General features: G+C 57.4%; 4 protein-coding genes across 4 annotated transcripts; 3 read left to right on the top strand and 1 right to left on the bottom strand.

Moving 5' to 3' along the window:
- Nucleotides 1–10,456: 10,456 nt before the first annotated feature.
- Nucleotides 10,457–13,402, top strand: ACO1O0_009367 (uncharacterized protein; the record flags this gene model as incomplete). Its single annotated transcript, XM_083198716.1, has 2 exons — nucleotides 10,457–11,556; nucleotides 11,626–13,402. The coding sequence occupies 2 exons, from the start codon at nucleotides 10,457–10,459 to the stop codon at nucleotides 13,400–13,402; spliced, it is 2,877 nt and encodes a 958-aa protein (XP_083046451.1).
- Nucleotides 13,403–13,972: 570 nt separating this feature from the next.
- Nucleotides 13,973–15,120, top strand: ACO1O0_009366 (WD40-repeat-containing domain protein; the record flags this gene model as incomplete). Its single annotated transcript, XM_083198715.1, has 2 exons — nucleotides 13,973–14,018; nucleotides 14,084–15,120. The coding sequence occupies 2 exons, from the start codon at nucleotides 13,973–13,975 to the stop codon at nucleotides 15,118–15,120; spliced, it is 1,083 nt and encodes a 360-aa protein (XP_083046450.1).
- Nucleotides 15,121–15,396: 276 nt separating this feature from the next.
- KTR4 (glycolipid 2-alpha-mannosyltransferase-domain-containing protein) lies at nucleotides 15,397–16,779 on the bottom strand (the record flags this gene model as incomplete). The annotated part of the gene is made up of 4 exons (XM_083198714.1): nucleotides 15,397–15,553; nucleotides 15,618–16,236; nucleotides 16,296–16,556; nucleotides 16,632–16,779. The coding sequence occupies 4 exons, from the start codon at nucleotides 16,777–16,779 to the stop codon at nucleotides 15,397–15,399; spliced, it is 1,185 nt and encodes a 394-aa protein (XP_083046449.1).
- A 617-nt stretch (nucleotides 16,780–17,396) lies between these two features.
- Nucleotides 17,397–19,980, top strand: ACO1O0_009364 (Spc98 family-domain-containing protein; the record flags this gene model as incomplete). Its single annotated transcript, XM_083198713.1, has 2 exons — nucleotides 17,397–17,468; nucleotides 17,530–19,980. 2 exons carry the CDS (start codon nucleotides 17,397–17,399, stop codon nucleotides 19,978–19,980), a joined length of 2,523 nt encoding a protein of 840 aa, XP_083046448.1.
- Nucleotides 19,981–19,982: the final 2 nt, after the last annotated feature.

Raw genomic sequence — 19,982 nt, 5'->3', positions numbered from 1 at the left:
GCAGAACGCTCACCGAAAAGCAGGGCAGAGGTGCATGTACATGTAGTACATAACGGTGAGAGATGCATGGGTGGCTCGCCCGCGAGTGCCGAGCTGCACCGGCCGGGGCGAAGAAGTCATGAATCCCAAACCGGCCAGAGGTATCACAGAGTACATAGTAACTCGCCGACGGTTGGCCGTTTGGCCGTTTGGCTCTGCCGCTCCGGCAGCCGCCGATCAGACGTTGCGCCGGGCACGGGAGGCTGGGAGCCAACGGCATATGCTGGGTATATTATGTAGCAGTAGTATATCCGTAGCAGGTACTCCGTCGTATACTAGTTGCATAGACGGCCGGATGAGGTTGCAGAACAAAGATATTACCCGTTGTGCTCGTAGCCTTGCATCGCACTCGCGCCCCAACCATCCATCCAACCTCCCGTCTGTCTCGTGGTTGATGCTGGGCGATGGGCTTGGAGTACAAAGTACGCAGCATAATTTCCGTACAAGGTGGCATACGAAGGTACGAATGTAGTAGTATCACGTCTTCGGACTCTTGGACCCCGTCTGTTTGGTTGCCTGTGCCGGGGTGGCAGAATGTCCCCATCCTTTCTGGAACTTCTACACTCGGAGCTTGCCACTAAGATAGGCCATGTGCGGACTAAGACGCATGCAGGACCCCTCGTTGACGGTGACAATTAGCAGGGGGGGCTGCTGATGGCTGCTGATGGTTGCTGATGATTGCTCATGGTTGCTGGTGTTGCCGGTATGGAGGCACCGAGGCAGTAGCTTGGTCTGTCTGGTGATGCAGGGCCATCAAGATCCATGCAATGGCATCTTGCGTCCGACAAGAGATAGCAGCTCCCGTGGTGCCATGCGTTCCCATGCGTCCTCCATGCCTCCATGCCTCCATGCTCCCCCAATACGATGATGACATTGCATTCGGTAGCTTCCGGTGGACCAGGGCGACCGCCGACATTAGGCCACCTGGTAATATACTACTAGTACTACTAGTATCGTACGTACCCTTGTGGCGATTAATAAGTGCCTTCGAAATCCGGCCCGCCCGACGCGCTATCGGATCGGTGGCCCATGGCAGTCTTGTTTCAGCCAGACAACAGTACAGCTCAGCGTTGTATCTGTTGGTTCTCGCTTCGGCGTGTTGACGGGTTAATCAACGGCCAACAACGTCCACCAGAGACAGAAAAGTAACATGGGAGTTTGATTGCGCTGCAACATATGGGGAATGCTGCCAGCCCTATTGTCCCGATTGATTTTGATGGTTTGGTGGACAGACAGGCTGGCGTGCGCTGTGTTTGAATTACCCGATCGGGTCAATCAGTGGTGGTAAATATTAATAGCATCCCTTCGCCGCCGGCTTTCGCCAGTCATCTGGTGGCGCACGCTGGCAGAATCACAGGGTCTCGCCAAGTCCCAGATGCCCAGGATTCCTCCAGCCGGGCAGCTGGGGGGGTGGCATGGCCCTAGGGGGCGGGGAAGGCGGCCGCCCCTGGGGCTGGGACAGAGACTGGGACAGAGGCTGGGACAGAGTCTAGGACAGAGACTGGTGAGATTGCCCTCGAGGGCCGCTTGGGGAACGCCGGCACGGTAGTCGAGTCAAGCAGTGGGCTCGAGACCAACAAGACGCTGCCGAGCCGAGCGAGCAGGGGATAGAGGCAGGGAGGCAGGGAGGGACGGAGGGAGGGAGGCAGGGACCCGTCACCCCAGGGACTCCAGGGAGCACCCGGGAGACTAGGAGCGAGCTCGTGTGTAGGATTCGGTGTGGCCCAATGAGCCATCCCACCATCAAATCAGCATCGCGTGCCGACCACAAGCCTCATACCCATACCCAGCGGTCTGGGCACTAATGTTTGACGCGCGACTGAGGCGTGACGCCACCGGCCCATGACCAGCCATTCGTGGACTCTCCGCCCGCTGGTTCGGCATAATACATAATACTAGTCGCCTGCTACTGTCAGCTTGGGGTCTCCAGCCTTGGACTCTTGGGCGGACTTCCACCTCTTGGCTCTTGGCACTTGGCGGCCAGGCGGGCTCATGCCCGGTGAACGGGTGGACAATCGAACCATTCCCCAGTCCCTTGGCACGGCCCCCAACGCCTAACGGCCTCTAGCTCGTCGTGGCTGTGTTGGGAGTGGTAATACTGTGCGCTGTCCCGTCTCATGCCCACCGCTGGGACCTTTTTCTTGCCGTACGAGTAGTAGGGTACTACCATGTAGTACATAGTACGTAGTGGTATGTAGGCATGTATCTATCACGATGCCGTTGCTCGGGATTATAGTATTGGATGCCGGCTGCCATTCCATTCCAAGAGAGCCATCGACTCGGGTCTGCTTTGCGTTCCTGGGCACCGTGCTCGTACGAGTCCATTCGTACTTCATAGTACTTCTTGGATACCACTATGTAGTACGGAGTACTCCGCACCCAATATTATGACTCGTATGAGTGCAGTTCCGTATGTGGCAATACCGTGACTGCCGTTATTATGCCGTGCACTGGGCTTGCTGGGAGTTGGGACTGGGGTGAGGGTTCCAGCACAAGCCGGGATGCCACGAGGGATTTGTCCACAGCCAGCCACCCACCCACCCCCGGCTGACTTCTTTCTCGAGTCTCGACAACGAATCTGCTGCACGTGGCCGGCTGGCCTCCAGGGCACAAAAAAAAAAGAGAGCTACAAGACCACCTTGACAAGCCCTTGGCCCTGGATCCTTATCATAGACCAAGGCCCAAGAACGTCGACTTCGGGGTGCCCTGCCCCATGCCCCAAAGTCGTCGCGACTCAGTGCCGGACCAGCCCAGCCCTGAAAGCCATGAAAGCCATGAAAGCTAGGCCCCAACGGAGTCCAGACCAGGCAGGCCAAGGCCATCCCGCCGGCAGTTGCTTGCCCCGTCTGAGCCGTCTCATCCAGGCGCCTTGCGCTATTGCCTGGCAGGCTGGCACCGCCTGCAAGTCAGGGAACCGTATCCGATTATCCGCTGAGGGAGATCTACAAGCCGCGTTTGCGATGCTCGTCATGGCGATCTTGCCCCGCAAGCTCAGGCCACGGCCAGAGCCAAAGGAGAGCCATTCTCTCTTTTTGCAAACCAACAAGACAGCCCTGTGGTGTCCCGTGTGGTGTTCCCAATGGTGTCATCTTTGCAATTGAGGGGACGAGACCGTCGTACTTTTGCCCCCTTTCAACCAATAGTACTGGGACCCCAGCAGCACCTGTCCAAGTACGGTATGTGCCATTTAAGCTATTGCTCGTACGGATACAGAGTAATACTAATAGTACGAAAATGGGCTAGAGTCTTGCGTGCTTCGTACTGCGAGGCTCACCGCGAGTGGTCAGCTTCGGCATGGCCCCAAATGCCAATGTCTGTCTATTGTCTCGGCGTGCTTCGTCTGGTTCGCGTCTGAGGGGGCTGTTGGTGGTGTCGTCCCTTTAATCTTGAGGCTGGCTTACCAGGTGCGAGTCTTACAGGCTGTGCATCACACGCCCTCGGCGTGCCGGAAACGGTTGAGCTCCGTGCAGCAGACCAAACCGGAAACTCGTCTCGACGGTCTTGACGCCAAGGGGCCCAATAAGATGGTAGTTCCGTTCCGCATCGTACACTTATACTAATAGTACATAGTATGAAATTGACGGCACGAAGTGCCGGACTGCGGTGATTGCCTCCCTTTCATAGTACTATGTAGTACACAGTAGGTATCCGTATTATCCGAACTATGTAATCATATGAGCAGTACTGGGTGATATTAGTATTGGGACACAACGGTGAGTCTCGTGTGGTGCAGAGCTACCGACTCCCGACTCTGCGAGTAATAATATGGAGTACTACTACTCGTACTATTAGGACTCATGATATTGTGTCTCGCACAGGGCGCCGTCATCCTGTTGGTGCAATTGCACTGCCGTATGCATGTCTCTGATCGGACGGGTCTCTGGCTTGGCTTTGATAAGTTGCCGTCCCACGGAACCCGCAAACGGGGCAAAAAGAGATAATAGAGCTGTTGACAATCTTGGCTGTAAAGGAACCCCAGCACTATTTTACATAGCAATCGTAACTCGGGCGTCTAGGCACGGTTGAATGGCAGTCAGGGGTCTAGGAAGAAAGCCCTTTGCAACCACTTCCATTTGTGAAAATCATCGCGACAACCAAGCCGAAAGTCTGCGGATGTCTTCTCTCACTGGAACCCGAGTCCTTTGCCTGTCGCCCGGAGGACAGAAACCGGCATTTACGGGCTCGTCGGCACGGCTCCGGCGTGGCCCCGGCGTGGCCCCGGCCGGCATGACGCTCGTTGGTTCGGTGACATGTATCTCCATGGAAGTGGGTAGGTTTCCTTCAGCAATTCCCGGGGTATCTTCCGAGACGGTGGGCAGTGGGCGACGAAATTGTCTACTCGTATTATTGCCTCTCGTGCGGCAAACATGCGGTGATACGAAGAGGCTGTTGGCTGCTTGGATCTGGGGCGGATTGACGGCTTTGGTGTTACCGCAAGCCCAGCTTGTCCGGCGTGCGGAGTACGAGTAGTCGAGTCCTCCAACATTGGAAGAAAAAGACTTGCTTTTGACAAGGGGTTCGGACAACCTCCATTAATCATCAACTTTGGCCCGTGGGGTCGTTGGTGGAAGACCCTGGCCGTTTGTTGGTAGTAATAACTAGCGCACAACAACGGGATACGTACCATGCAACCGTATACGTACTCATACGAGTACTTCGTACACGCTGTGTAACCCAGACTTTTACGTACCGGGTATCCGTACGGAGAAGGTATGGATACAACCACGGTTCCCCAGCCGGGTGCAAGGTACTTTGGTGTTGGGAAGGATTCTTTGGAGCCACCTCCGCACAGGCCTCCGGCAGTCAGCCCATCTCCCTGTGGAGGTAAATCCCGACAGCAGCCTGAAATCAAAATGCCGAACTGACAGTGACTTCTAGAAACACCGAAGGTGGCTCGGTCCAAATGGCTGCCCTGATTCGCTACCAATGTGGTGTCGCGCGATGATACTGGAACTCTGTGCATCCGAAACGAAGCCAGCCGACCAATTCGTTTGGGTCACACGGCGACATCTTTGGTTGATGATGAGCAGCGACGGAGACTCTTGTTTCCGCAACACTCTTTGCCTCGGTGGAAAACGCGAGCTCCCCGACCGGACTGTCTCCGGCTCCCGTCACCTAAAGTCCCAAACAGCCCAGCCCTGTCGGATTTAACGTGCAGCGCGCCAAACCACCATGCCATGCGCCCTAAGCTGGGGGACCCCTCAACTCTTGTGTTTCGCTCTATAGTCTGAGTAATCTGAGTAATCTGAGGAAGCGTGAGTTGGTGATCTCCGACTCGGGCAACGTGCAAGCCTAGAGATAATAATAGGGACACGGTGTGTTTCTGCCTGCACCCGGGTGGTGAGCCTAACAGCTTGACCGTTTGTAAGCTAGGGCAGGAGAACATGCGGATACCATGGCCGAATTCCGATTCAAAATCCTCACCAGCACAACCCGGAGGTGATGCACACAGTGGAACATCTGAAGAAATAGTCAGAGCAAAATAGTATATGGAATTCGTGTGAGTCCCAATTATGCCCAGTCTTTCTGATCTTTAGTTTGACCCAGGACGAGATCTCGAAGAGGTAGTAGAGCCGCAGCCCGAGACTAGCCCCTACTTTGATGGATCACCGCCGTGCCACCGTCCACCAACGCAGACCAATGTTCAGCCCATCCCGACATGAAACATCCGAATGGCCACCAGGAACAGCATCCTAGCGGGCAAGTTATTACTCAGATCTGAGGCTCTTCACGAAGACTGTACCAATACTCAGGGTGTGAGCGTGAGCTAATGTTGTCCTCAACACCTTGACTGCCAAGATTTTGTCACCAACCGTGCCACGTGTGCCGCTGTGCCTGCAGCAACGTAGTATTGGCTACGACATCGCCTCATACTACCATGATGGTGTCATGAGGGATTTGCCCAAGACGACAGTGGTATTAGCTTCAACCTCGGAAAGCAGAAAAGTTGGGGGCTGCGTTCTGCATACACATGATCTGCTGTAGACACCGTCAACCTTGTTATTGGAGCCCACTACTCCGTACAGCCGAGTTGTAAAGTGTGTGCCGACGGTGCGTAGAGTCTATTGGGCGCTGGGCCCTATTCTCTGACCGGTGGCATAATACAACTTGATCGAGAGATTGGAGACTTCTGGAGCTCGTCGTATTGCATATTCCGGCAGGATCCCTCCTCGGTGGATGGCTAAACGCCACACAGATTCTTGTCAAGACCTGGGCAATATGATACAAAACTGTTAAGTTTGTGTTAACAGGATAGCTGTTAAAGACTATGGGAATCGGCGGTTGCAGCCTGGTCGTAACTTACCACACGGATAGACGGGCGGCGAACTCTGTTCCCCATGCCAGGTCTAGGACGGTCTATAATCGGACCAGCCATAACCAAGTGAAAAATCGGCAACGCCTGTGCGCTTGTGCGCCTGATTTACGGGTTATGGTACCGAGAGCACCGAGCCGACAATGGCAACCTTGTTGCGTTACATCCCTGCTCGAGGTGAGCGAGCCCCATGGAGAGGGGCCCCCCGGCCGGACGCAAGTTGCAACTTTCGAAATCTCGAACCGGAGACGGGGCGGGCCCTGCACGGACGGGGGCGACATCGACGACCGTCAGCTCTTGTGGGGTTCCGGAAACTGTGGAGCTGGGCGTATTGTTGGTGGATTTGGTGCTTTGCAATAATAATCTGTAGCCTTGTTAAGCTGTGAGAGCTCAGCACTAGTGAAACTCGCCGACAATTGTACAAGAATGTTGGTCTGGGTAAGACTGGTTTAATAATTGCCCTCACGCATCGTCCACTAGCACAGGCAGCAATGTCTCTCACCAGGGAGGGTTGTTGGTCGTCTCTGTCGGTGGTTGAGTTGGTAAGTTGGTTGATGATGGTAGGCTCTTTGTCGGCGGTAAAGGGCCTTTGACCAACAAACGGTCATTGTCTACCACCGATTGATTTCGTTGGTTCGTTGTTGGTTGGTTGCTGTCGAGGTTTGTCACCCAGGAAGAGCACGCCAAGCGGCTAAGGAGAGATGAGCTATGTTTGTGGTGCTGGTGGTGATGGTGGTGGGATACGTTGGTGGTGCTGTTGGTGTGGAGGTTCTGTTTTGGCACCATTACCACGTAGTGGCTGTGGCAGGCGCCTTGGTTAGGGGTCCCAGGAAAGCGGGAGACAGGAGACATGGGATGTTGTTGGATCCCGACAAGGTCTCGCATTGGAGGTGCAGCTGGCATACACCAATTTCCAACAGTCGACGTGTCGCATGGGTTGTGTCTCGGATTTTGGTGTGCGGCGTCTGGGGCAGACACTAGAGACGGCTACTTAGGGATGATCGACGGGTAAACGTCATCGCTAACACATTGGAGCGTGTTGAAAGATTGGGTTGGACCAGAGAGCATTGTGCCTCCCGTTTAAACATGCAGGTCAGTGCGTGGACAATGTTTCTCGGCGCCTTCCCTGTGGTTTACTGGTCTAGGCAAGAACCGAAGTCACACGAGGCCACCAAGCGGCATGCCGAAGTCCCGTGCAGCAGGCGCTACGCGGGGGTATTTTGCTCCAAAGGCTGTGAAACCACAACAGCAGCAGCCTCGACATCTGCAGGCGGCAATGGCTTGCTGGTATGAGAAGGGCAGGTGCTACCGATTCAGGGCGTAGAGCTTCATGGACCGTCCAAGCTTGGCTTGGGGGCCACGCACCTCTGCCCCTCTCTCCTCCTTTCGAAAAAGCCTGCACGGAGTACGGTACTACTAGTAGTATGTAATACGAGTGCGTACGGACTGCGGATATAGTGCGGTGCAAACTGCGGAGTTGACAGAGCATCAGTGTGGACGTTCGGAGCCTTTTGGTGCAGGGAATTTCCTTGTCGACGGGAGGCGACCAGGCAGGTGAGATCTAGGCAATCCCAATCCCGCGCCCGTTGGCCACGCTCCTGCGACGGGGTTCGGACCACAGACAAAAGGTCAAGCTCCATTTCGGCCAGACTGGCCCGGGTCCCCAATTGCCACAGCCATGTATCCGGAGAGACTCGCGGTACCAGTACGAGTACGTACTAATGTGCCAGAATGCAAAGCATGCAACCAACCATGCGGAATAGCTTAAACAGCCGAAGGGCTATTATTACATCCATTTCTGCATCATCGCCCGTCGTTGTTGGTCCATGGTGGGCGGGGGCCACCGCAGATTGGGTGGTCAGATGCGATGCGACGCGATGAACGCCGTGCCCAAGCGCGGCTGTTTTTACTCTGTGCGCCCCACGTGGTGGCTCTAGCGAGAGCCGTTTGATCTTTGATCTGGAACCTGCAACCAGCAGGGGCGTGAGCGATATCCGTTGGATCGCCTGAATTTTTACTGTGTACGGATGACGGTGGAGAGATCACCGTCAGAGTCAGCGTCAGGGTTGAGGGGACAGCGCCCGTCAGGGACCCCAGACCGAACCGACCGTTGCTGTGCCCCAGAAGGCAGAAAACGCCACGCCCGCCCCATCCATCACCGGTTGAATTTCGTTCCACTCCTCCGTACTACAGATAGAGAGGACTCGAGGAGGGGGCTCTTGGGTGCCGCCATGCAGATACGGTGCCCCCAAAAACCACAGGAGGCTGACACGGATAACATTACCAGTCATCAGGGCTCGTAATGGCGAGCAGCAGCGGGCATGACAGGTAGTAACAGAGTCGATAGAACCAACGACTGTCGAGATGCAAAGATATTCCAGAAGCTGTAATAGCTGCATGGCCGGCTCGTAGAAGTACTTGTTTGTGCCATCCGTTGCATCTGACGGCATGTTGCAACCGGTACTCGTACGTTCTCCCTTCGTGCAGATCCGTAGGTACGATGCGGACTCCGCACGTAAGGGACAGGGGCATTGTTTCGGGGCACTCCACGGGCATTCGGCATCGTGTGCATTTGTCGAGCGCGCGGCTGGCGCTGGCAGAGACGCCGCTGATAGAAAAACAGACTATTATCAACGGAAGTACCGGTAGAGTGCAATTAGCAGCTCGCCATGGCTGCCAAGCGCACGTGTCGTCTCAAGGCACTGTTTTAGCGGAACATGGGTCATGGCCACTCTGTACGAATACCTTAGCCTGGAGAGCCCAGACCAGCCCAAGGGGTGTTGATGGGGGTGGTGGATGCAGCGGTGGCATGCCACCCCCCGTTCAGCTAGGAACTTACACAAAGTCCCCCTGTTGCACGGTCGCGGCAAAAGCCCTCATACCACCCATACCACCGCCTAACTAATGTACCTACCGGAGGGCACCCTCCTAGGCTCTTCCTAGCCACTGGGTTCAGTTTGGGTAGTCGCCGCTTGGTGCTTGGTGCAGTATTGGCGCCGCAGGACGCATGGCTGATGGGTCCATGGCTCCTTACCCCCAAGCACCCCCAGGCCCAAACTGGGAAGCAGGTGCCGCTGCCGAGAACCTCGAGTGCTGGAGCCCTCCACGACTCCACGAGTCCACTCGTGCCCGGGACAATCTGACGATGCCGGCGAGATGCGATTGGCGAGGCCATTGCTCCATCGAGCTGGACGGGCTCTTGCCCACCGGTAACCACTTACACAAGAGATGGCCCGCCGGGAAGGCTCCTCCAGGTTGAGGCAAGAGGCAAGTGGGCAGCTGGATCAGCGGACAAGAGCGAGTCTACCTGACCGTACGTAAGGTATTCGTAAGGCAGGCAGGCAAGGCGGGTAAGGCAGGTAGGTACTTGGTACAGCCATATTAACTAAGGCAGGACGAGTAGTATTCGTAACTTCGGAAGTGCGATTATGGAGCAGTTGCTGGTGCTAGCTGTGCCTCCCGTCGCCCCTGCTGATGGTGTTGACTCGTTGAGTGCTGGTCCTTGCAATCAGTCTTGGCCGTGTCCCTTCATCGTTCGGTGGCAGTCGCTAATAATCGCTGCTCGGGTTCTCTTCCGGCTGTGAGTCCGTGTGCATTGTGCGTCGTGCGTCTGGGGCCAAGCTCCCGATCCAAACCCAGTCCGTTGGCTCAGCATAGGTGGTCTCGATCCCCCTTCATTTACGCCATCGCCGCGGCTCGGACTCCCACAAAGGGTCCTTGGTGGCTGATCTACTTCTTGACCTCCCGGTCCCCTACGACTTAATGCTGCCTCTATTTCCTGCCGCACCCATTCCTAACGACCACAGCTGTCACTATCTCATACAAGCCATCATCAGCCTTACCGTCTATCCCGGAATCCTGGATTCAGATCGCATTTGCCGCCTACCAGGTGTTTTGCCCGACTGGACCTCGCATCCCGTTACACGAGCCTCAGCGACTACCAAAATAGAAACAGCCTCCCTTATCCCTCTGTACGAGTACGTGTAGTTGCCTGGTCTGTCGACGGCCCTCGACGACCGCAACCGACGGCCGTCTCACCTTGCACCAAACCACCGGGCCCGACATCTTGCTCCCACTGAGACCATAATCAAACCACTTCTCCCAATGGGGGCTCCCGCCGCTCTCGATTCTGGCCAGCGTTTGCTTCCCCCGGACACACCACCTGACTTGGTGAGCCCGGGTGCCTCAACGTACTCATCCAGATCCTCCCCTGCTACCGAGGCTGCTTGGAACCTGCGGAGACTGGCTTCCCCTCCAATGTCAGACTATGAAAAGGGCTCGAAAGCCGCCATGTCTGGCGAGAAGAGCGCTGAGACCGCCTCCAGTCGCCCGGCGTCTCTCGGCCAGTCGGCCTCGCGACAACAGCTGCCTTCTTTGAGCAGCCTCTTTGGTCCCCCGAGCTCCCGTCCTCAGCAGTCGCCCGGGTCAGATCGTAATGGGAATTTCCACGCAGCTTCGCCCATGGACCGCCCACGGTTTGCCTCCAACCCTAGTAGGGGCCATGGGGACTCGTACTTCCCGCCCACTCTGTCACCCCCCATCTCACAGCCCCGGAGTTCGTACGACATCAAGTTCGATTCCGAGAGGCCGTCGTACCACAGCCTGCGGCACTCGACTTCTGGGCCTGCCTCGCCGGGGTTCCGCGCCCTGAACCATGCCCGCTCCGAATCTCGGTCTGACACGGAGGGCTCTCACAAATGGGCAATCCATCAGGACTCGGGCAAGGGTGAATACACGTTAGAATCTCGAGATCCCTCCTTCCGCTCCTCCCGTGACCACTTTCGACTGCAGTTTCCCGGACACAGAGAATCTGGTCCCAGCTATTCTGACCACAGACCATCCACATCCGGCCAGAACCCCCCGGGGACGCCGACGAGCACGACCGCATCCGAAGGTATCCCGACGAAGGATGGGTTGGGTCCCAAGATTTGGACGGGTTCGCATTTCCTGCCTCGGTTTGTGCGCGCAGCAGAGGTCCCGGGGGAAGGCATGTGCTATTTCTACGACGACGGAAGCCACTGCAAGACTGTCATCGATGGAGAGGCGGTCAACGCGCACTGGGGGGTCACCAAGGCCGGGAAGCCCAGGAAGAGACTGGCTATTGCCTGTGTTACTTGCCGTGAAAAGAAGATCAAGTGCGACCCTGACTATCCGCGTTGCGTGCAGTGCGAAAAGTTTGGACGCATCTGCAAGTTCAAGAATGCGTATGTGTCCTATCGGGGAAGGGGAAGACGGATGTGAAAGACTTGTCCGCTAACAGGATCGTTCGCCAGACCACGAGGAGGACACAACGGGTCTCCATCCACACCTCCAGCTGAGTTTGAGGAACCGGGTAAGCTTGCTGGCCCAGGAGGGTCGAACGCCTACCGACGCTCCGAAAGCAACGCCAGCTCGCCCGTATCGCCTCGCACGGCATTGCCCCAAGCCACACCCGAGGGAGGATCCCATAAGCGCCTCAGAATTGACCGGGAGAGCTACATCTCCCACGGGGAACCGTCACCCGCTGTGTTGCGACCCATGGATCATTCCAAGTCACAGATCTCCACGCCACGGCCTGCTCCCGAGCTGCCCCGGATCCCCGAGGACGTCCTGAATCGGGCGTGGCAGACGGATCCATATGTCACGGACCCACAGTCCATCAGTGCTGTTGTTGCGCAATTCTTTTCCAACATTGACAGCACTATGATTCTACAGCTCCTTCCTGAGCAGGCGACCAAGAGTTGGGTAGCCAGCTCTGCTCACCGCAAGTCACCAGAGGACCTGATGCTTCTGTACAGCATTCTCGCCGTGGGCGTGACCTTGTCAGGGGGCCCGAAGCACATTGCATTCGAGTATGCACAGGTGGCCCACTACGGCCACAAGATGACGATGACCAACTGTCTCCAGGTGGCACAGACGAGGATTCTCCTGGCTGTGTACTATATCTCGGCTGCCCGCCTGCGCGACGCCATGGAGGTCATGTCGGCAGCGGCTGCTACGGTTGCCGCTCTGCAGCTCAATCTTGAGCTGGAAAAGACGAGAGAGGCTCGTCTACCTGCGTTTCCCCTGGGTTTGAACAGGGCGGGCTACAGCGAGTCAAGGCGCCGCACGCTGTGGTCCCTTTTTATGCTGGAGCGCTTGAATGGGGTGTTCCCTGACCGCATGGTCTTGATCAGCCCCGAGAACGTGTATATACGTCTCCCCGCTGACGGCCGTGCTTTTGAGGAGCAGGTGGAGAGTCGCTCGCGCCTCTTCGATCCTCACGAGCTGAATCTGTCGAGGGCGCCGGATCAGCCGCAGGAGGCGGCAGCCTACCTGGTCGAGATGGTGCACCTGTGGGCCGAAAGCCAGTCGTCCATCTACAAGCTGGTGCACCGCCCGGGCCCTCGTGAGTCGGAGGCCGCACAGATCCGAAGTCTTGTTAGGGCGATGGAGCACTGGCAGTCGGTGCTTCCCAGCCGGTTGGTAGCTGGACGCGGCAATCTCGAATCAGCGGCACTGGCCGGCCAGGTTGGATCGTTCCTGACGATGCACTTGCTGTACAACCATGCCATCATCAAGCTCAACCGCCATAGCCGCGCGCCACATCATCTGCCCACAGAAGCGAGGAGGAGCCACCTCCACAAGTGCCAGAGTTATGCAGCCGGTATCGTCGACATGATTGACAGTCTCGAGGCCCTCCTCCGAGCGAGGCCAATGAGCCTCAGCGTGCCACCTCCCATGGTGGCCGCGGCGGTGGCCGAGGCAGTAGACGTGCTGAGCGCCAGCCAACCCCTGGCGGCTCTGGACAAGGTAATTGACAGCGTCCGGGCCATCAAGCCCCTAGTGGACACGATGAGCAATATGTGGGAGGAGACGAGGCATTTCCAACATGCCATTGACCGGAGACTGCACCTGCTGCACCGGATTCGCGACCAAGCGTCTCGCTCGCCAAGGGCTGCAGAGGGTTTCCGGATCGTGTCGAGGCGGGATGATGCGAAGGAGGAGAGCAGCTTCTACTGGGAGATTGTGGAGCCGCTGGAGAGCCTGTATGCGCGGGATATGGATATAGTCTATCCTATGGCCAACTAAAGGGGGGAGCAGGTGTATCCTGTTTGAGGGCATAATGGCCTTTTGTATTTGTATTTTAGGACTACTTTTAGCAGCATTGTCTGGCGTTTGGGAAGCATTTGCGGGTTTATTTTGCTGTACAACAGGTGGTTTTTTTTGGGAGGGTATTCGGATCGATTGAGCGCTAGGAAATGCACCGATGATAAATGCTTGAAAAGAAAGAACACAGCTTTGAAATATAGTAGGCAAGACTGCTTGGAATGGCAACAGACGCTGTGCGTATTGAGTCTCTGTGAGAGTACGGAGCACGGATACTGGGCACCTGATGGAGTGATTGTGCGTTGTTATGTGAAGATGGGGGGAGATTGTTTGGCCAATCAGATGCTTGCATATTTGGTAGTATGGAGTACAAGAGACAAACAGATTTGATGGGTTCACCATCCGTACGGAGCACTCACCACTCAACTCACCGATCTAAGTGCAGCTTGATGATATCCCACACCTACGCTTCACCTTGATCCACAACTCCAAGGCAAGGTACACGGGTGCTACGATGGGTTCGTAGCTCTCGCAGGGCCACCAAACACCACCATGTCTTTCCCAGACAAGCCTGTAGCGCAGCTCCTGGGCTCCAATGGTATGCTTTTCAACTTCACCCACCATCTCAATTAAAAGGGTCCCATAACTGACATCCACCCACAGGCCCTGTCCACGCCGTGACGTACTCGGCTTCGCCTGGCACATACATCCTCACCGGCTCCGCTGACAGGACCATCCGGCTGTACAACCCCTTCCCCAGCACCAGCCTCCCCAAGATCCGTCGCTCCTCCTCCATCCACCAGCAGAACTCCTCCGACCCGCCCGCCGTGCCCCAGGGTCGCCTCGTCCAGTCTTACTCGGCCCACGGCTACGAGGTCCTCAGCCTCGCCGTCTCCTCGGACAACGAGCGCTTCGTCAGCGCCGGCGGCGACCGCGCCGTCTTCCTCTGGGACGTCGCCACCGCCACCACGATCCGCCGCTTCGGCGCCGCCTCCTCGCAGCACGGCCACGCCTCCCGCGTCAACTGCGTGCGCTGGGCCGGCGACGCCGACTCCCTCGTCGCCAGTGCGGGGTTCGACACCACCGTGCGCCTGTGGGACGCCCGCAGCGGCAGCGCCCGCCCCGTCCAGGTCCTCGCCGAGGCGCGCGACGCCGTCACGTGCCTGGCGGTGCGCGGGCCCGAGGTCATCGCTGGGAGCGTGGACGGCCGGCTGCGCAGCTACGACGTGCGCGCGGGCCGCCTCGCCACCGACGTGCTGGGCGCGAGCGTCACGAGCGTCGACGTGGCGCGGGACGGCCGGGCCGTGCTGGTGGGCAGTCTGGACAGCAGGGTGAGGCTGATGGACCGCAGGACGGGGTCGTGCCTGCGGGCGTATGCGGACGGCGGGTTCCGTAACGAGGAGCTGCGGGTGCAGTCGCTGCTGGGCGATCGGGAGAAGTATGTGCTCGCGGGGGATGAGGCGCCCGAGGACGGCGAGGGGAGGATATGGGTGTGGAGTCTGCTGAGTGGGAAGGTGGTTGCGAGGGTGCGTGTGCCGTGGGGGCCGGGGGGGGCGAGGAAGAAGGTCGTGGGGAGGGACGGCAAGGAGAAGATGAGGAGCAATGTGGTGAGCTGTCTGGCGTGGAGGGAGGACGGTTGGGGGGACCAGTTCTGCGCGGGAGGGACGTCAGGGGTCGTGACGGTGTTTGGGGCGTTGTGATTATGACCATGTTGATGATGACGACAATGATGATGATGGATTGTTCATGTATACGATATTCAATATGTACAGTATTACTGCTCCTCCTGCGCCAGAAACACCCGCCCGGTTCCCATGATGTCTATCCGTAGTCTGCTGGTTTGTCCAATGCTGAGTATTACATGCCATGCCCATGTTAACCAATGGGCGGCCATACACATGACGCTGTTCGATATTCGCTGTTCGATATTTGCTGTTCGCTTTTTGTACACCCCGTGGCATATATTTTGCGCCTTATTAGCCCATGCCGACGTGCTTGAACCAGACCGGCCGGCAGTCGTCGCGATGCAGCCAGGCCTCGCCGTCCGTCAGCCGACCCTTGACGCATCCGGTGCACTTGGGCGAGTTCGGGCAGTTGAAGAAGGGGATGTGCTGGTAGCCAATGTCGCGGAACCTGGATCACATTGTCAGATGGGACGTCCATGGAAAACGACGGCAAAAGATGGGGAACAGCTTACCAGTGGATCTTGCTGGCATCCTCAAATAGACCGAGGGCAATGCTGTGCACCGGCGCATCGCCCCAGCGCTCGTAGAAGAAACCGCCCGCGCGGTCGAGGTGGTTGAAGTAGTCCTCGTAGGCCTGGCTACGCCAAAAGTCCATGTCGGCAACCTCAAAGTTGCTCCAGAAGTGGCACGTCGAGTAGCCTTGGGCGCGAATGTTGTTCTCCGGGCGGTGCACGTCGTCGGTGACCCAGTTCATGGCATTGTTCTCGTTTAGGTGCTCCGGGTGCTCGGCGAGGAACTTGACCGTCTCGGGCCAGAGGGTGGGTAGCGTCTTGGGGTCGTCGTAGAGGTTGATGGTGAAGCCGTACGTCTTGTTGTTGTCGTGCATGTAGCGGAAGACGTCGTAGTCAATGTCGCAGAAGAAGTGCACGTTAGGCTCGACGCGCCAGTAGTAGCGCGTGTTCTTGAGGGCCGGGTGTTTGTAGAAGAGGCCACTGTTCCATCGGCACATCTTGTGGTACGACATCTTACTGGCGTACTGAACTCCCTTGCGCTCGAGGGCCTTGGCCGACGACATGAAGGTCTGGTCATCGATCCAGGACGGCTTGTCCCAGTGCTCATCGGGGATGAGTTCTGGAAGGAGTTAGCTTGTATATTCGGACAAACTTTGATTTCGATCGAGGGGCATGTACCGTAGTTGCACTTGGCATTGGTGGCGGCCGACGTCTTGCGCATGAACTCTTCGGTGAAGGGCACGTCGTTGAAGAAGGTCCAGGGGTAGTTGAACTTGGAGTTCCAAGTGCGCTCGAGGTCCTTCATGGACTGGACCATGTCGTCGACCTCCTCGTTACGCACCAGCGCGAGGAGGGTGGCATCGATGCGGTCGGTCTTGCGCGCATCGGGGGCATATCGCTCAGATGTTCGCACGAGAATTCCTTCTGGCTCACCGGTGGCTGTATAGAGGATCTTGGATCAGCTGGCTGCAGGCTGGGGGAGGGTGTTCAAGCAAGGGGGAAGGGGGTCCTTACGATCGAGATTTGGGTCACGCTCAAAGTTGAGATAACGGTCGCCGGGGCCGTGGAACTCTGGGCTGGGCTTGAAAAGCTGGTAGAGGAAGAAGCACCAGAGAAAGATGGCGACACCGATAAGGGCCCGGACCGGGCGCGCAATGGTCATGGTGGGAGGCTCCGGGAGGCCTTGATAGGCTTGATCGCGTGTTCGCCAGCAAGCTCGAGCTTCAGTCGTCCATCAAGGCTCGCGAGGGAGGCGAGGTCCGAGATGGGATCGGAGACACGCGTGTCGAGAGAGTGAATATGGCGACTATTTCATTCTTCGTCGTCGCGCAAGGCCAATCGGGGGAAGAAGAGCTAAGGGGTTAATAAGTCGATAGAAAAAGACATGGACTTGTGGTGGCCCGCATTGCATTGAGAAGAAACCTGGAAACATGGAACCCAAAGCTGGACCAACTGGCGACATTTGGCGTGGATGGATCATGGTGCTGCATGTTTAGGGGCTCTACAGGGGCAGCGCGAGGGTGTCGCCCATCGCCATTGGCCAGTGCGTCATTCGCCGGAGTGTTACAGGGGTGGCACCCTCCAAGGCCCACTGACGCCCACTGAAACTCACCGACACCTCCGCTGTCATCTCCACTGTCACCCCCACTGAGTGGCACTGGTGTAGTTGCAGACTGACTGTAGAGCCTCGCGACGCGTTTCAACCTCGTCCAAGACTCCAAGTTGACTCCCAGCGACACCCTCCAGCGGCCCATTATGGCCCGTCTCCCGACCTGAACAATGGCGTTTGCTGCGACCATTGCCGCCCTGACCGAGGACCTCGTCCGAGCCGTAGCACCATCATCCACCCAGGTGAGCTCCCACGCGTGGCAGATGATCCCATCCACCAAGTACTTCGTACTGACCCTCACAGAACAACCCCACCAGGTCCAAGCAGCTCCGTGATGGCGCCCTGAGAATCCTCAAGTCCCACACGTACCTCCGTACGAACCAGTTCGAGGTCGCCAACAACCTCAATGGCCTCGAGGAGCGCTTCCGCGTGAACCACCGTGATGGCCTGGCCGATGCCTTGAGGCAGAGGTTGGATGCCCTGGAGGCTACTCCCTCCAAATGGCACCCCGAGATTCTGTTCCTACTCCTGGAGCTTTCGGATCAGCCCACCTTTAAGACGAGGCTCAGCGATCTTGAGACCCTGCGTCCGCCGCAAGCTGGCACAGAGTCTCTTCGCTGGGAGACCATTGCGAAGGAAGACGGCTGGGATGATGACGATCTTGCTCTGTGGAAGACTGTCAGGTATGGCGACACATCGGATGATGAGCTGTCCTACCAAGATTCTGCGGATGGATCAGAGCCAACATCGGCATCTAATTCCGAGGACGGCCTGCAGTCTGGGAGGGAAGCAGAGGACTTGATCATTAAACCAGACGATATCGAGCTTTTCAACTCGGTCCGCGCCGCCCAAGAATGGCGCAGCTCGAAGCCCTCCACGGATGCTGCAGGCCACGCACGGAAGATTGGCGTCAGTGAGCTGCAGGTTGTGCGAGAAGTCCTCTACATGCTCCAGGGTCTGGACACGACAATGTTCGACTCCAAGTGCACACCTCTACCGTCCTTCCAGACCTCCCACCTCGCTTGGGATACCCACAGGGCTGTTGTCAATGCCTTCTCTGAATCGGGACGCCAGCTGCGCCTATTGCGTAAGTTTGTCCACGGCGTCCAGGAAACATCTCACCTACAGGCATTTCAGGACTGTGTTGCCAAACGTCTACACGACTTTGACACCAAGCTATCATCCATTCACGCCCGGTTGGCAGTACCCACAGATACCATCATCATCAGCCTCATCTCCCTACAGTCAGAGATCGCCGGCTGTTTGGAACCCCTGTATGCTCTGTCCAAGATCCTCGTTCGCCTCGAGCAGGAGGGACTAGACGCTGGCGCCTTTCGATACCTCGAGCTATTGTTTGACGGGGCCAGTCTAGCACAACTGAGCGGCAAGACGGAGACCTATGCGTTCCTCGCACGCATATTTGTCGAGTGCTTCAACGTCTATCTTCGCCCCGTCCGGCTATGGATGGACCAGGGAAAGCTGCTCCCTAACGATAAGATCTTTTTCGTGTACGAGACCGCGCGCGAGATAACCCTAAGCGAGATATGGCGGCGCAGGTTCAAACTCGCCGTGACTCAAGATGGCCGACTACATGCCCCGTCATTTCTTCATCCCGCCGTCGGCAAGATCATCAATGCCGGGAAGAATCTCGTTGTCCTGGCGCGCCTAGGCCAGCCTGGCTCATCCAATCCACAGGCGGTAGCCTGGGAGCCGCCGCTCGATTACGACGCGATATGCCCGCCGGGGTTTGACCTCGCCCCCTTTCCAGATCTCTTTGCTGCCGCGTTTGATCGCTGGATCCAGAGCAAATACCGCACCACGTCGACAACGCTCAAGGATGTTCTCATGGAGAAGTGCGACCTGCCCACGGCCCTGACCGCACTCCAGTATCTCTATCTCATGTCGGACGGGTCAGCCGCGTCTGCATTCTGTGAGGAGCTCTTTGACAAGATCGATTCGCTCAAGCCCCGATGGCATGATCGCTATGCCTTGACGGCCACCGGCCACGAAGCCTTTGATCACCTTGTAGACTCGGAGAGACTCTTCATCAGCGTCGACGAGCCCGGCCAGGACGTCCCTGTGGCGGAAGCCAGAGACCTCGTGAGGTCTGCGCTCCCCCATATCCACATCACGTACAGACTTCCATGGCCCGTCCAGATGGTCATCTCGCCCGGCAGCCACGAACACTACCAAAGCATCTTCACCCTACTCCTGCAATTCAGACGGGCCACACACGTCCTCCGCAAGCCCAAGGTCCTAGACAGCTACTGGACCGACCACGAGAACTGGGGCGAGCGAGCACTCTACTACTCGTGCCGGAACAGGCTGCTGTGGTTCTGCACCACTATCCAGACATACCTGTCCACGCTCGTGCTCACGCCCAACGTGCTCAAGCTGCGCAAGGCTCTCGACGAGGCGCAGGACGTGGACGGCATCACAGAAGTCCACGACACCTTCATCAAGCAGGTCGTCGACGAGGCTTGCCTGGGCAGCAGACTGACCCCGATCCGGGAATGCATGCTCGACTTGCTGGACCTGGCCATCAAATTGGAGCAACGTGGGGAGGGGAAGGAGGAGAAGGATGGTTGTATGGATATCCTGCGAGGGATCAGGGCCGACTTTGAGAGGCACTTGCGGTTTATATGCGGAGGGCTGGGGAGCGTAGCCAGGGCGAGTAGCGATGCACAGGCAGCAAAGTGGGATACCCTAGCCGAGATGCTGCAGACGGGGGATGGACCACGCCCCAATACGTGATA

Source organism: Amphichorda felina (genome assembly GCF_050947745.1).
Source record: "Amphichorda felina strain 45539 chromosome Unknown scaffold_9, whole genome shotgun sequence".
Taxonomy (NCBI): Eukaryota; Fungi; Ascomycota; class Sordariomycetes; order Hypocreales; family Bionectriaceae; genus Amphichorda; species Amphichorda felina.
The sequence above is the reverse complement of the archived record's forward strand: the minus strand, read 5'-3'. Positions and strand labels throughout refer to the sequence as shown.